Source organism: Oncorhynchus nerka, linkage group LG14, assembly GCF_034236695.1.
Source record: "Oncorhynchus nerka isolate Pitt River linkage group LG14, Oner_Uvic_2.0, whole genome shotgun sequence".
Taxonomy (NCBI): Eukaryota; Metazoa; Chordata; class Actinopteri; order Salmoniformes; family Salmonidae; genus Oncorhynchus; species Oncorhynchus nerka.
Window position 1 is genome coordinate 77,130,335 of NC_088409.1, and position 15,557 is coordinate 77,145,891.

Here is a 15,557-nt window from a genome sequence, read left to right on the forward strand (position 1 = left end):
TCCTATCACCTACATGGGTAGCAGCGACTTGTTCTTCTCATAGAACATCCTCAGGTCCTGGGGACTGTTGGCCTAGAGAGAGAGAGAGAGAGAGAGAGAGAAAGAGAGAAAGAGAGAGAGAGAGAAAGAGAGAGAGAGAAAGAGAGAGAAAGAGAAAGAGAGAGAAAGAGAAAGAGAGAGAGAAAGAGAGAGAGAGAAAGAGAGAGAGAGAAAGAGAGAGAGAGAAAGAGAAAGAGAAAGAGAGAGAGAGAGAGAGAGAGAGAAAGAGAGAGAGAGAAAGAGAGAGAGAGAAAGAGAGAGAAAGAGAAAGAGAGAGAGAGAGAGAAAGAGAGAGAGAGAAAGAGAGAGAGAGAAAGAGAGAGAGAGAAAGAGAAAGAGAAAGAGAGAGAGAGAGAGCACAGAGTGTTTGTATACTACTTCTATAAATGCACACCATGGCTGACATTTTTCTTGCACAGGCATGTGCTATTTTCTTCATACAGTTTAATTCTGCTTTGTGTGAGGAAAAAAAGATGCCCCATATCAACTCCCTCTCTCCATCCTACCTGGAAAGGTGGCTTCCCTACGAGACACTGGTAGACGACCGTCCCAATGCTCCACATGTCTGCCTTGGCGTCATAGTTCTGAGACATGATCACTTCCGGGGCCTGGTTAGAGGACAGAGGTTAGAGGTCATGCTCTGAAAGGACCGTTCCAGTTGCAGGTTGCTGAGTAAGCAAAGCTGTTGTCACAGGAGAACAAGAGACTTAGACACAACACCCTTACACACACAGCAAACACTAACCCGCATCCACTCACCATGTACATGGGGGAGCCACACAGTGTGGCAGCCATCATGTTGCTCTGGAGATATCGTGCGAAGCCAAAGTCAGCTGAAAGAGAGAAGTCCATCAGTCAGTCTGTCTGGCTGTGTCTATCTTATTAATAACAACTATTGTCGGAGTGTCACAACTCCTATTCCCAAGCCTCTCAGACACTAGACAATTGGGCACTCAACACACAACATGAGTCACCACACCTTCTGGGAATAGCATTGTGCAAACTAAATATAGCTGTGAGGTTCAAAACAACTAACCATGACCTTAGCTAGCTATCATTGTGGTGCATTTTGATACATGATATATGACACTTGTGTGACACAATCAGACAAATCATATGATGGCTAACAGTTCATAGATAGGCCATCTCTATATTTACAGTATAAACAGTATTTATATCGTATAAACATTATGAAGTTGTGTATATACAGAAATAACACCATATACAGAATTGAAGGGATAGTTGTCTTTTTGAAGGTTTAGCTTAGTTGTAGCTGAGTGTGTGTGTGTTGTGTTTGAGGGGCTGGGTTGTTCAGTCACCTATTTTGATACGGATGCCGTGGATGCTGGATCTCTTGCGGCTGGTGTATGACAGCAGGATGTTCTGTGGTTTCAGGTCTCGGTGGATGATGCCTTTACTGTTAAGGATCCTCATTGCTGCTGCTATCTGCTGGAGGAACACCCTCAGAGTGTCTTCTCTCAGTGTCCCCTTGGCTAGGGAGAGCAGAGAGGAGGGAAAAACCACTTACCCACAATCCTTCATTATACATTACAAATGTATTGGCGCATAATGTATGAAGACAAAGGCACGCTGGTTAAATGAAATGGATTGCAGGTGACTTCCTCATGAAGCTGGTTGAGAGAATGCCAAGAGTAAGCAAAGCTGTCATCAAGGCAAAGGGTGTCTACTTTGAAGTCACTCAAATATGAAATATATTGTGATTTGTTTACTACATGATTCCATGTGGTATTTCAAAGTTGTGATGTCTACAATATAGAAAATAGTAAAAAATAAAGAAAACTCTGGAATGAGTAGTTACTGCACATATGCAAACATGATCCACGACTGAGTTCATCAGGAAGTGTATAGGATATGTTGTACCCACTGTGACTATTAAAACCAACCCTAACCAGGAACCCTAACCGCGAACCATTGCATTTAACCATAGCAAGGTGACTGGGAATATGGCCGAATACAAACAGCGTAGTTATTCCCTCCGTAAGGCAATCAAACAGGCAAAACGTCAGTATAGAGACAAAGTGGAGTCGCAATTCAAAATCTCAGACACGAGACGTATGTGGCAGGGTCTACAGACAATCACAGATTACAAAAAGAAAACAAGCCATGTCGCAGACACAGACGTCTTGCTTCCGGACAAACAAAACAACTTCTTCGCCCACTTTGAGGATAACACAGTGCCACCGACATCGCCTGCTACCAAGGACTGTGGTCTCTCCTTCTCTGTGGCCGATGTGAGTAAGACATTTAAATGTGTTAACCCTCGCAAGGTTGCCGGCCCAGACAGCATCCCTAGCCGCGTCTTCAGAGCATGCACAGACCAGCTGGCTAGAGTGTTTACGGACATATTCAATATCTCCCTATCCCAGTCTGCTGTCCTCACCTGCTTCAACATGTCCACCACTGTTGCTGTACCCAAGAAAGCAAAAGTAACTGAACTAAATGACTATCGCCCCATAGCACTCACTTCTGAGAGACAAGTCAAGGATAATATCACCTCTACTTCACCTGACACCCTAGACCCACATCAATATGCTTACCGCACCAATAGATCCACAGACGATGCAATCGTCATCGCACTGCACACTGCCGTATCCCAACTGGACAAGAGGAATACCTATGTAAGAATGCTGTTCATTGACTATAGCTCAGCAATCAACACCATAGTACACTTCAAGCTCATCATTAAGTTTGAGGCCCTGGGTTTGAACCCCGCCCTGTGCAACTGGGTCCTGGACTACTTGATAGGCCGCCCCCAGGTAGTGAAGGTAGGAAACAACATCTCCACTTCGCTGATCCTCAACACGGGCCCCACAACGATGCATGCTCAGCCCCATCCTGTACTCCCTGTTCACCCACGACTCCATGGCCAAGCACGCCTCCAACTCAATCATCAAGTTTGCAGACAACACAACAGTAGTAGGCCTGACTACCAACAATGATGAGACAGCCTACAGGGAGGAGGTGAGGGCCCTGGAAGTGTGGTGCCAGGAAAATAACCTCTCACTCTACATTCAACAAAACTACGGAGATGATCGTGGACTTCAGGAAACAGCAGAGGGAGCATCCCCCTATCTACATCAATGGGACCGCAGTGGAGAAGGTGGAAAGCTTCAAGTTCCTCGGTGTACACATCACGGACAAACTGAAATGGTCCACGCATGGTCCACAGTGTGGTGAAGAAGGTGCAACAGCGCCTATTCAAGCTCAGGAGGCTGAAGAAATTTGGCTTGGCAGCTAAAACCCTCACAAACTTCTACAGACACACAATGGAGAGCTTCCTGTCGGGCTGTATCACCGCCAGGTACGGCAACTGCAGGGCTCTCCAGATGGTGAGTTTGCCCCCGGTGCTGCCCAACGCAGCACCGGGGGCAAACTACTTACCCTTCAGGACACCTACAGTACCCTATGTCACAGGAAGGCCAAAAAGATCATCAAGGACAACAACTAACCGAGCCACTGCCTGTTCACCCCGCTATCATCCAGAAGGCGAGGTCAGTACAGGTGCATCAAAGGTGGGACCGAGAGACTGAAAAACAGCTTCTATCTGAAGGCCATCATACTGTTAAATAACCAACACTAGCACATTAGAGGCTGCTGCCCTATATACATAGACTTGAAATCACTGGCCACTTTAATAATTGGAACACAAATCACTTTAACAATGTTTACATATTTTGCATTACTCATCTTATGTATATACTGTATTCTATCCTATTCTACTGTTTCTTAGTCTGTGCCGCTCTGACATTGCTCGTCCAAACATTTATATATTCTTAATTCCATTCCTTTACTTGAAATTGTGTGTATTGTTAGATATTACTTGTTAGATATTACTGCACTGTTGGAGCAAGAAACACAAACATTTCGCTACACCCACAATAACATCTGCTAAACACGTGTATGTGACATTCTTTTGTTGATATCACAGGGAGGCAGGTGTGTGTGTGTTATGCAATTCACAGCTATGAACTGCTATATCATTAAAGTCAATGACATACCACGTAGACCTCCACAAGCAGAATCCTATTAAGACATTAAGTGCTTGGTGCTTTCTTGGGAAGCATTATGAGAGATGAGTGACCTTTGATATTGCACATTTCTAGACTTGCGTCAGAGCTGTGCTGACCTCGGTGCTAAAGAAAGAACCCATTGTGTCATAACACTGTGGTGGCTCCTACACACAGCACTCCCTTGCATTGTGAACGAACACACACACACACACACACACACACACACACACACACACACACACACACACACACACACACACACACTCCTCTCCACTGCTAGTTACTTTGTTTTGATGAATAATACCCAGTGTGTGTTGAGATTAGCGCGATGCTTACCTTGCAGATAGTCAGCCAGATCGCCACCATTGCAGTACTGTGGGGAGGAACAAGACAAACAAAACCATTCTATTAGCAGGCTGTATAAGAACAACACGGATTAACAGTATCAAGCTGTGTGTGTGCGTACGTGCGTGTGTTGTATGCGACCACAAAGCCCAGATAACGATGGGTCTCATCAATTAATCTGATGAGTGGCTGTGCTGTTATCAGTACTGACAGTCTCTGTTAATCCTGGCATTAGTCAACACAGAGAATGGAAAGGAGTCCAAGAAAGACAGAGAGAGTTAGTGAGAGAGTTAGAGAAAAGGTATGAGGGAGAAGGGGAAAGAAAGTGGAGGAGAAAGAGGGCAGCTAGGTGGTAGGAAAATGTAAGCTAGCATCTGTCCACCATTTCCAGTTCTGTCAGTTGAACCACCAATTAAATCATGTTGGTTACCAGAGCTTCCTCTGATCAAAGCATTGGTTTGATCTGGCCTTAAAGAGCCTCTGCCTTATCAGTGACCGATAGGATCTGACTCCAGTTCAGTTTATTACCACACCATGTTGTTTAGCCTTTGTACAGGGAAATCAATTCTAGCTCAGGTCCTTATATTGACACATGGATGGAGGGAGAGACATGCTCTGTGTGCATTCCAATCAGTTTACTGCAAGCAGCAGAGGCATTGAGCAGAGTTTAAATAAGACATTCTTAGGGGTCCACCATAACCACATAATGCTAAGGAGCGGCAGGGTAGCCTAGTGGTTAGAGCGTTGGACTAGTAAAGCAGAAGTTTACAAGTTCAAACCCCCCGAGCTGACAAGGTACAAATCTGTTGTTCTGCCCCTGAACAGGCAGTTAACCCACTGTTCCTAGACCATCATTGAAAATAAGAATTTGTTCTTAACTGACTTGCCTAGTTAAATAAAGGCAAAATAAGGTAGTATGCATATATTTAACTCTTATGGGGGTGCCCACGTTGATTGTTGTAAGGTTATGGGCTGCCATGATTTGTTTTCCGTGTGAGGAGAATAATTTATGAGGCACATTAATAACGTAGATTGCTTTGTTTCATACAGAGAGTCAATGTTGCAGCTGAAACGGCAGTGTTTCCCCTAAAAGTTTCCTTTTCAATGTGTTCCTACCGGTGCCAAAATGCTGGAGAATGAGCCCTGAGCACTGACTGCTTAATAAGTAATAATTAATAATAATAATTAACCCTCCTCTAACCTGAGTAAAACAAGCCTTTTTTACTAGGCAAAACAAGCAGTCCAACACCAGGCAGATTAGCATCCATGCTAGCCTACTGTCGATGCTATCTATGCTCATCTCTCTGATACATTGATTAAGCAGCATGCTAACTAGAACACCAAAGCCAGATTTATGTCTGTTTCTTCTCTTGTGCCAGGAGACCCCGCCTCCTTAGTGTCAATGTGGCTCTCAGAACACAGCGGTATCTACAACAAGCTAGAACACCCCAGGCAGGCCAAGGTAACAGGTACCAGGGTCCCATGACACCTTGCACAGCCAGTTAGCCTAACAACAGCAAGAATATGAGAAGGAGCAGAATAAGTATTGCAGGGCTAAATATAAAGCAAATGAACAATGTTTTGCTCTTGGATAAAATAATTCCTGGAAATTGGGGTGTAGGTGTACAGGTATATTTTTACTTAAGGTGTCATATAGTTAGTTTCTTTCCTTCAGGCGGTTTGTGGAATTTTTTGGTCTTGAGCAATGAGAGGGAGAGAGGAGAGAGAGAAAGAAGAAGGGGGAGGGGAGAGGCAGGGTGAGGACAGGAGCACACTGGGTTTGCAGCCTCTCATAGGACTGAGGAAATTACATGTGGCATGTGGAGAGAGAGCATGGCGAGAGAGAGCATGGGGGAAGGGAGAGAGAGCATGGGGGAGGGGCGGGTAATTAAGCAGAGTAAGACAGACAGAGAGAGAGAGGGGAGAGGTATCAACACAAAGGCAGAGACCCTGGTAGCCTACAGGCAACTCGGCAGAAGATAGTGTGACACTCCACCTACCTCCATGACCAGGAACACAGAATTGGGAGTTTCCTGGAAGACAGGAGAGAAAGAACATGGGTTAGAGTGATCATCTCTCTCACAACACCTGTCACATCCACTACATAGAGGAACAGCTTCGTCACACAGACTGACATGTATGTATGGTGCAGACAGATATAGCCAACATATACTGTATAGATGGATCATATGTGTACACTACAGACAATAGGATTCCTTTGCCACCCAGCATGAACTGAAGCCCATAGCATAACTGATCCACTGATCTGGATTGTATCCATACAGTACAATACCTGGCTCCAATCTAGACACATTGGCACCCTCATCCTCCATCTCATACTGTGCGACCTACATGGGGTTAATATCAAATTAGCGCCCCTCAAGAAAACGTGCCGTCCTTAGTGAACCCCTCACCTCCAAGCTGTGTCGTGCTACAGTCTACATTTTTGAGGGGAGAGGAATGGAGTTTATTACACAACAGGTCCAAGTGGAGGTTGTTGGGGTGTGCGTGTGTTCGGGATATTGGGTTCAAGGGAATTGGGCAAGTTGACAGATATATGAGCCACCTTGTCAACATGGTGATGCAGGAGCAAAGAAGATGCTGGACAGGAGCCAAAGTAACCCAAGCAGGCTTCCAGGTTAAACAAGCTCACATGTATTTGGGGGAGTGTTTGGGTGTGTGTTTGCGCATGTGTGTGGTGTCAGGTTGATGGTACTGCAGCATATGGCAGATCAAGCATCTTGGCGTGTGCATCAAGTTCTCATCAACAACATCAACAACACAATTGTCGTCACACATTTTCCAATCCATTCAGTGCCATTCTAAGTAGGCCATCTATGATTAGATCCAGAAGTGTTTCTTGTGACAAATTTAAGAGAAACAGCCTGTCACATGAACGGCTTCTTTCCTTTCTAAGGAGCATTTAAGTTCAAATATACTTCATGGCATTATTTTCTGTGTACCGTACTAACAAATCAATGCGTCTCAAAATCAATTCCTTTTACTACCAACTGCCATTCTGGTCAGTTACTGGATTGCATTACTCTCTGGCTCTAATGGTCTTTCAGCCAAGGTTTCCAGATAGAGAGCAACCACAACAGCCACCCATTAATTCCACTTCAGCTCCTTCCTATCTGCTGACCTGTCAGCCTGCACCAGGCTTATTGGCTGGGCTCCCCTCCTCCCTGGCCAATCCCATTGGCGCGTTGCTGTGGATACTAGGATAATGGGATCCTGTCGGTGTGTGTGTGTGTGTGTGTTTGTGGTGGCTGGTCCTGGCCTGGGGAAGATTACATAACGAGCTGTTTTCAGACCCTGCTCTATACTGGTTGATGGGGACTGGGAGAGGAAGAATAGGAGGACAGGAAAGAAGGGTGTTGGCCAGGCTGGACACTGTCCTGGAGGGTAATTGATACGTGAGAGGTACAAATACAGGACAGCCTCACCCCCTTTAACCTCCAGCCCTCAGTAGGTTGACAATGTACAATGAACGGTCTATGCCACCATAAAATCCATCCTACAAGAGTCCAAAACCTCTTCCATGGTCCAAATCTAGACTAAGTGGCATTCAGTATTTTCTAAGGCAGTGTTTGGTTACAGCTGTTATTATCAACACATTTACCACAAGAGAGGAGACACCAAATGAGTCAGAATGTACTGTGACACAAAACACTATCTGTTAAAGAATTAATGGACCTTGGACAGACACACAAGACCAACTGCCAACAGGGTTATTCTACATGACCCTCCTTCCTCAAAGGAATACACCACAACTAAAAACAGAAGCATAAACAATTCCGCTTCCTGCTATCCAACATCAGCAGCGCCTCACGCAAGCATACATATTCCACTTATGAAAGCATTTCACAATCCTTCTAAAAACACTGAGTCACGAGGCGATCCAGTCAAGAGTTATGCCACAAACAAGCTTTGAGCGATGCTCTTCCAGAAAACACTAGAAGGAACAGTACTATATCAGTTCAAAGAAATGTTGTCTTGAGGGAAACTCAAAACATCCCCCAACCATTTTCCACCGCTTCAGCCCTCCACCTCACAGAAATGTTCCGAATGCCAACACAACTCTAGAGCCGGGCCAAAACAACAACGTATTCTTAGTGTGTCTGTCCTGTTTGTTGCATCACACGGTAGACTGTGTCCTGGGCTACATAAGAATGAAGGGGCGTAAGGTAACAGCGGGAGAAGAGAGGGGGCCGGCTGGGCTCAGTTTAAAATTGTTGAGGACATTAGAGAATAGGGTTCTATATGTGGACTGGAAATCCACTCAGCACACATCTGTTACGCAAATTCAGAGTAATCCTTAGCATTCTGAGAACCAAGAATCTTGCCTAGTCTAATATTACTGCACGCCCAGCATTCAGGGCTCAAACCAGCCCTGAATGCTGATTGGCTGAAAGCCCTGGTATATCAGACCGTATACCACGGGTATGACAAAACACAACTTTTTACTGCTCTAATTACGTTGGTAACCAGTTTATAATAGCAATAAGAAGTATCCCTCTCCTTAGACCAAGACAAGACAGAACTGTACAATAAAGAATGTTAGGAAAATATTGACTCAGACTGTTGTCAGAAAAGCATAATGAAATTAGATGCCTCTAGCATAACACTTTCTCCTTGCTTGGTACATATAGAAAGTAAAACTCCTATGACCAAATATACTTGAGTGTTTGTGTGTGTGTTTGTCAAATAACACAAAGCTAAATCATTTTCCCTCTCTCGGGGCAAACAAAGCGCACAAAAACTACCCCCAGCTGTTCTAAGACCTACAGTATTATACTCTACCATCCCGTCAGCTGTTCTAAGACCTACAGTATTATACTCTACCATCCCATCAGTTGTTCTAAGACATACAGTATTATACTCTACCATCCCATCAGCTGTTCTAAGACCTACAGTATTATACTTTACCATCCATCCCGTCAGTTGTTCTAAGACCTACAGTATTATACTCTACCATCCCATCAGCTGTTCTAAGACCTACAGTATTATACTCTACCATCCCATCAGCTGTTCTAAGACCTACAGTATTATACTTTACCATCCATCCCATCAGCTGTTCTAAGACCTACAGTATTATACTCTACCATCCCATCAGCTGTTCTAAGACCTACAGTATTATACTTTACCATCCATCCCATCAGCTGTTCTAAGACCTACAGTATTATACTCTACCATCCCGTCAGCTGTTCTAAGACCTACAGTATTATACTTTACCATCCATCCCATCAGCTGTTCTAAGACCTAAAGTATTATACTCTACCATCCCGTCAGCTGTTCTAAAACCTACAGTATTATACTCTACCATCCCATCAGCTGTTCTAAGACCTACAGTATTATACTCTACCATCCCATCAGCTGTTCTAGGACCTACAGTATTATACTCTACCATCCCATCAGTTGTTCTAAGACCTACAGTATTATACTCTACCATCCCATCAGCTGTTCTAAGACCTACAGTATTATACTCTACCATCCATCCCATCAGCTGTTCTAAGACCTACAGTATTATACTTTACCATCCATCCCATCAGCTGTTCTAAGACCTACAGTATTATACTTTACCATCCCGTCAGCTGTTCTAAGACCTACAGTATTATACTCTACCATCCCGTCAGCTGTTCTAAGACCTACAGTATTATACTCTACCATCCCATCAGCTGTTATAAGACCTAAAGTATTATACTCTACCATCCCGTCAGCTGTTCTAAGACCTACAGTATTATACTCTACCATCCCATCAGTTGTTCTAAGACATACAGTATTATACTCTACCATCCCATCAGCTGTTCTAAGACCTACAGTATTATACTTTACCATCCATCCCGTCAGTTGTTCTAAGACCTACAGTATTATACTCTACCATCCCATCAGCTGTTCTAAGACCTACAGTATTATACTCTACCATCCCATCAGCTGTTCTAAGACCTACAGTATTATACTTTACCATCCATCCCATCAGCTGTTCTAAGACCTACAGTATTATACTCTACCATCCCATCAGCTGTTCTAAGACCTACAGTATTATACTTTACCATCCATCCCATCAGCTGTTCTAAGACCTACAGTATTATACTCTACCATCCCGTCAGCTGTTCTAAGACCTACAGTATTATACTTTACCATCCATCCCATCAGCTGTTCTAAGACCTAAAGTATTATACTCTACCATCCCGTCAGCTGTTCTAAAACCTACAGTATTATACTCTACCATCCCATCAGCTGTTCTAAGACCTACAGTATTATACTCTACCATCCCATCAGCTGTTCTAGGACCTACAGTATTATACTCTACCATCCCATCAGTTGTTCTAAGACCTACAGTATTATACTCTACCATCCCATCAGCTGTTCTAAGACCTACAGTATTATACTCTACCATCCATCCCATCAGCTGTTCTAAGACCTACAGTATTATACTTTACCATCCATCCCATCAGCTGTTCTAAGACCTACAGTATTATACTTTACCATCCCGTCAGCTGTTCTAAGACCTACAGTATTATACTCTACCATCCCGTCAGCTGTTCTAAGACCTACAGTATTATACTCTACCATCCCATCAGCTGTTATAAGACCTAAAGTATTATACTCTACCATCCCGTCAGCTGTTCTAAGACCTACAGTATTATACTCTACCATCCCATCAGCTGTTCTAAGACCTACAGTATTATACTCTACCATCCCGTCAGCTGTTCTAAGACCTACAGTATTATACTCTACCATCCCATCAGCTGTTCTAAGACCTACAGTATTATACTCTACCATCCCGTCAGCTGTTCTAAGACCTACAGTATTATACTCTACCATCCCATCAGCTGTTCTAAGACCTAAAGTATTATACTCTACCATCCCGTCAGCTGTTCTAAGACCTACAGTATTATACTCTACCATCCCGTCAGCTGTTCTAAGACCTACAGTATTATACTCTACCATCCCGTCAGCTGTTCTAAGACCTACAGTATTATACTCTACCATCCCGTCAGCTGTTCTAAGACCTACAGTATTATACTCTACCATCCCATCAGCTGTTCTAAAAACTACAGTATTATACTCTACCATCCCATCAGCTGTTCTAAGACCTACAGTATTATACTCTACCATCCATCCCATCAGCTGTTCTAAGACCTACAGTATTATACTTCACCATCCATCCCATCAGGTGTTCTAAGACCTACAGTATTATACTTTACCATCCCGTCAGCTGTTCTAAGACCTACAGTATTATACTCTACCATCCCGTCAGCTGTTCTAAGACCTACAGTATTATACTCTACCATCCCATCAGCTGTTCTAAAAACTACAGTATTATACTCTACCATCCCATCAGCTGTTCTAAGACCTACAGTATTATACTCTACCATTCCGTCAGCTGTTCTAAGACCTACAGTATTATACTCTACCATCCCATCAGCTGTTCTAAGACCTACAGTATTATACTCTACCATCCCATCAGCTGTTCTAAGACCTACAGTATTATACTCTACCATCCCATCAGCTGTTCTAAGACCTACAGTATTATACTCTACCATCCCATCAGCTGTTCTAAGACCTACAGTATTATACTCTACCATCCCGTCAGCTGTTCTAAGACCTACAGTATTATACTCTACCATCCCATCAGCTGTTCTAAGACCTACAGTATTATACTCTACCATCCCGTCAGCTGTTCTAAGACCTACAGTATTATACTCTACCATCCCATCAGCTGTTCTAAGACCTAAAGTATTATACTCTACCATCCCGTCAGCTGTTCTAAGACCTACAGTATTATACTCTACCATCCCGTCAGCTGTTCTAAGACCAACAGTATTATACTCTACCATCCCGTCAGCTGTTCTAAGACCTACAGTATTATACTCTACCATCCCGTCAGCTGTTCTAAGACCTACAGTATTATACTCTACCATCCCATCAGCTGTTCTAAAAACTACAGTATTATACTCTACCATCCCATCAGCTGTTCTAGGACCTACAGTATTATACTCTACCATCCCATCAGTTGTTCTAAGACCTACAGTATTATACTCTACCATCCCATCAGCTGTTCTAAGACCTACAGTATTATACTCTACCATCCATCCCATCAGCTGTTCTAAGACCTACAGTATTATACTTTACCATCCATCCCATCAGCTGTTCTAAGACCTACAGTATTATACTTTACCATCCCGTCAGCTGTTCTAAGACCTACAGTATTATACTCTACCATCCCGTCAGCTGTTCTAAGACCTACAGTATTATACTCTACCATCCCGTCAGCTGTTCTAAGACCTACAGTATTATACTCTACCATCCCGTCAGCTGTTCTAAGACCTACAGTATTATACTCTACCATCCCATCAGCTGTTCTAAGACCTACAGTATTATACTCTACCATTCCGTCAGCTGTTCTAAGACCTACAGTATTATACTCTACCATCCCATCAGCTGTTCTAAGACCTACAGTATTATACTCTACCATCCCATCAGCTGTTCTAAGACCTACAGTATTATACTCTACCATCCCATCAGCTGTTCTAGGACCTACAGTATTATACTCTACCATCCCATCAGTTGTTCTAAGACCTACAGTATTATACTCTACCATCCCATCAGCTGTTCTAAGACCTACAGTATTATACTCTACCATCCATCCCATCAGCTGTTCTAAGACCTACAGTATTATACTTTACCATCCATCCCATCAGCTGTTCTAAGACCTACAGTATTATACTTTACCATCCCGTCAGCTGTTCTAAGACCTACAGTATTATACTCTACCATCCCGTCAGCTGTTCTAAGACCTACAGTATTATACTCTACCATCCCATCAGCTGTTATAAGACCTAAAGTATTATACTCTACCATCCCGTCAGCTGTTCTAAGACCTACAGTATTATACTCTACCATCCCATCAGCTGTTCTAAGACCTACAGTATTATACTCTACCATCCCGTCAGCTGTTCTAAGACCTACAGTATTATACTCTACCATCCCATCAGCTGTTCTAAGACCTACAGTATTATACTCTACCATCCCGTCAGCTGTTCTAAGACCTACAGTATTATACTCTACCATCCCGTCAGCTGTTCTAAGACCTACAGTATTATACTCTACCATCCCGTCAGCTGTTCTAAGACCTACAGTATTATACTCTACCATCCCGTCAGCTGTTCTAAGACCTACAGTATTATACTCTACCATCCCATCAGCTGTTCTAAAAACTACAGTATTATACTCTACCATCCCATCAGCTGTTCTAAGACCTACAGTATTATACTCTACCATCCATCCCATCAGCTGTTCTAAGACCTACAGTATTATACTTTACCATCCATCCCATCAGGTGTTCTAAGACCTACAGTATTATACTTTACCATCCCGTCAGCTGTTCTAAGACCTACAGTATTATACTCTACCATCCCGTCAGCTGTTCTAAGACCTACAGTATTATACTCTACCATCCCATCAGCTGTTCTAAAAACTACAGTATTATACTCTACCATCCCATCAGCTGTTCTAAGACCTACAGTATTATACTCTACCATTCCGTCAGCTGTTCTAAGACCTACAGTATTATACTCTACCATCCCATCAGCTGTTCTAAGACCTACAGTATTATACTCTACCATCCCATCAGCTGTTCTAAGACCTACAGTATTATACTCTACCATCCCATCAGCTGTTCTAAGACCTACAGTATTATACTCTACCATCCCATCAGCTGTTCTAAGACCTACAGTATTATACTCTACCATCCCGTCAGCTGTTCTAAGACCTACAGTATTATACTCTACCATCCCATCAGCTGTTCTAAGACCTACAGTATTATACTCTACCATCCCGTCAGCTGTTCTAAGACCTACAGTATTATACTCTACCATCCCATCAGCTGTTCTAAGACCTAAAGTATTATACTCTACCATCCCGTCAGCTGTTCTAAGACCTACAGTATTATACTCTACCATCCCGTCAGCTGTTCTAAGACCAACAGTATTATACTCTACCATCCCGTCAGCTGTTCTAAGACCTACAGTATTATACTCTACCATCCCGTCAGCTGTTCTAAGACCTACAGTATTATACTCTACCATCCCATCAGCTGTTCTAAAAACTACAGTATTATACTCTACCATCCCATCAGCTGTTCTAGGACCTACAGTATTATACTCTACCATCCCATCAGTTGTTCTAAGACCTACAGTATTATACTCTACCATCCCATCAGCTGTTCTAAGACCTACAGTATTATACTCTACCATCCATCCCATCAGCTGTTCTAAGACCTACAGTATTATACTTTACCATCCATCCCATCAGCTGTTCTAAGACCTACAGTATTATACTTTACCATCCCGTCAGCTGTTCTAAGACCTACAGTATTATACTCTACCATCCCGTCAGCTGTTCTAAGACCTACAGTATTATACTCTACCATCCCGTCAGCTGTTCTAAGACCTACAGTATTATACTCTACCATCCCGTCAGCTGTTCTAAGACCTACAGTATTATACTCTACCATCCCATCAGCTGTTCTAAAAACTACAGTATTATACTCTACCATCCCATCAGCTGTTCTAAGACCTACAGTATTATACTCTACCATTCCGTCAGCTGTTCTAAGACCTACAGTATTATACTCTACCATCCCATCAGCTGTTCTAAGACCTACAGTATTATACTCTACCATCCCATCAGCTGTTCTAAGACCTACAGTATTATACTCTACCATCCCATCAGCTGTTCTAGGACCTACAGTATTATACTCTACCATCCCATCAGTTGTTCTAAGACCTACAGTATTATACTCTACCATCCCATCAGCTGTTCTAAGACCTACAGTATTATACTCTACCATCCATCCCATCAGCTGTTCTAAGACCTACAGTATTATACTTTACCATCCATCCCATCAGCTGTTCTAAGACCTACAGTATTATACTTTACCATCCCGTCAGCTGTTCTAAGACCTACAGTATTATACTCTACCATCCCGTCAGCTGTTCTAAGACCTACAGTATTATACTCTACCATCCCATCAGCTGTTATAAGACCTAAAGTATTATACTCTACCATCCCGTCAGCTGTTCTAAGACCTACAGTATTATACTCTACCATCCCATCAGCTGTTCTAAGACCTAC

At 43.1% G+C, this 15,557-nt stretch overlaps 1 protein-coding gene and 1 long non-coding RNA gene across 6 annotated transcripts in view; one reads left to right on the forward strand and one right to left on the reverse strand.

The window, feature by feature from the left end:
* LOC115141920 (serine/threonine-protein kinase ULK2-like) overlaps window positions 1–15,557 on the reverse strand; it is an 81,857-nt gene that overhangs the window by 26,015 nt on the left and 40,285 nt on the right. For all 3 annotated transcript variants that reach the window (XM_065000437.1, XM_065000436.1, XM_029681317.2), the window contains exons 4-9: window positions 6,416–6,448; window positions 4,407–4,443; window positions 1,359–1,532; window positions 799–872; window positions 546–647; window positions 14–72 (exon numbers count right to left, since the gene is read on the reverse strand). In XM_065000437.1, coding sequence (XP_064856509.1) covers window positions 14–72; window positions 546–647; window positions 799–872; window positions 1,359–1,532; window positions 4,407–4,443; window positions 6,416–6,448 — 479 coding nt within the window. The remainder of the gene's footprint in view (window positions 1–13; window positions 73–545; window positions 648–798; window positions 873–1,358; window positions 1,533–4,406; window positions 4,444–6,415; window positions 6,449–15,557) is intronic.
* The window catches only part of LOC115141924 (uncharacterized), a 49,430-nt gene that overhangs the window by 11,966 nt on the left and 21,907 nt on the right, over window positions 1–15,557 (forward strand). The window lies entirely within an intron of this gene.